The sequence below is a fragment of the Austrofundulus limnaeus genome, unplaced genomic scaffold, assembly GCF_001266775.1.
Source record: "Austrofundulus limnaeus strain Quisiro unplaced genomic scaffold, Austrofundulus_limnaeus-1.0 Scaffold41, whole genome shotgun sequence".
Lineage (NCBI taxonomy): Eukaryota > Metazoa > Chordata > Actinopteri > Cyprinodontiformes > Rivulidae > Austrofundulus > Austrofundulus limnaeus.
The window spans coordinates 2870768-2872481 of NW_013952443.1; the positions used below are offsets into that span (position 1 = coordinate 2870768).

The window sequence follows — 1714 nt, forward strand, 5'->3', positions numbered from 1 at the left end:
CGTCAGAACAGTGAGATAAATAACAAAATGTTAGTGGAAAATGTTTAACACTTAAAAAGTGAGCTAAATAATAAAAAGATATGTTAGTTAAATTCTGTCAACATTTAATTTACACTTGGCGCCCCATATTGCAGAGGAAGGATGTTTTACAGTTGAATATTTTGCTGCTGGCAGAGAAACTTGTCTTTTGATCAAAGGTCGAAGGTATTTGTATATTAAATTCTTGTTTGCTGACATACAGGTCTTGGAGAAACTGTGTGCTGAAGTTTAATTGGAATTTTTGAGATTTAGTGTTTGTCTCTTTGCTTTTGGTGCCTTTGTCATGCACGTTACGACCTGTTCAATTTATAAAATGTGGGAAGCAACATTTTTCTGCTCTTTCCTGGATGTAGTCTTATGGCTGCCATCTGCAGGATGTTTCTGCACATGGCAGTCATCCTCCAACTATTCAAAGCAAAGACAAAAAGTAAAGGATGCTGCGGCGTAAAGCAGTGGGAGGAAAAGCCTTCTTGCGACGGGGACTGATTGTTAAAACGGGGACAGTTGCATCTCCAGAGAAGGTGTTTTGAGACTCCACGTCCTCCCCTCTCCTCACTCGGCTCCATTRATTAAATTTCATCCAGCTGCACACACCTGGCCCAGCCATGTTTCATGCATGCAGTCATCCTCAAAAAGATCGTCCCACATCACCCATCCCCCCGACCTCCCGACCTTCACTTTCACTGTGATGTCCAATAGACCTGCCATGTGAGACTCATGCTTCTGTCCTTCTCTCCCCTCCTCACCCACCTCCCTCTCCTGCCATCCCTCTACCTCCTCGTCCCCTCCCACCCCACCCACCTCGTCCCTTCCACTGCCCTTCCACCCCACACAGAGAATGACCAGCCATCCCTTGTTTGGTTTGACAGAGGGAAGTTTTATTTAACCTTTGAAGGTAAGTTTGCCTCTGCACGGTGGGGGTAGCGTGCACGAACGGTTACACTCTTCCCAGGCTCATTTGTGCAAGCTTGGCCCCTCCCTCTACCCTGTCCCCCCCTTTTTTTTAATATCGCGCCTAACTTTCACTGTGCACACTTGTACCTATGCCTCTCCCCCTCATCTGCGCTCAAATATCTTGTGTAACAGTTTGACCTTTTTGTCTCAATGTTTTTTTGAGCCCTATTTTATCTGCACTGGCTTGCCTTTTTCATTGAAGAGTCATCTTTCTTTGTGCACTCTACTAATCACTTTGTCGTTACTTTTTCCCTGTTGGTCGTTTGGCCTTTTTTTGTATTTTTTTTTTTGTTTGTTTCTGATTTTCCCTGACCTTGTCAGAGCTGTACATCTGAAAAATAAGCATGTGTAAATCTGTCTTTTTCCTGGTCTGCCTCTCACTTCTTTCTCATCCAGCAGTGCGTATTCAGATCACAGCAAGCATCGCTGTGTGATGAGGGAAGAGGGAGAACAAAAAAAAACTTTGATTGTAAAAGATATTTGACATGAATAATAAAGATTTCGCAGTCAAAAAGCAGAGAGAAACGTGTCCTCGTCACATATAATGTGTTGTTCCATCTTACTAACACTGGTATCTGTGTTCCTTTTTGAMTAAGTGTGAAATGTCATTTTATTGTAGTTTCCACCCATTTCATCCTCATTTCATCCCTGCACTGTTGGATAGGAAGAGTGTAAAATCCTGGCCTGAAAGTTTTGATGTTTGTTATTTTAGTGCTAAAGC

The 1714-nt window shown here is 42.9% G+C and overlaps 1 protein-coding gene across 1 annotated transcript in view; it reads left to right on the top strand.

Annotated features, from left to right (window-relative positions):
* sgip1a (SH3GL interacting endocytic adaptor 1a) overlaps window positions 1–1714 on the top strand; it is a gene marked incomplete in the record, with an annotated part of 64349 nt that overhangs the window by 54412 nt on the left and 8223 nt on the right. Inside the window, 1 exon segment of the mRNA XM_014007389.1 lies at window positions 875–934. Within this exon segment, the coding sequence (XP_013862843.1) occupies window positions 875–934 (60 nt within the window).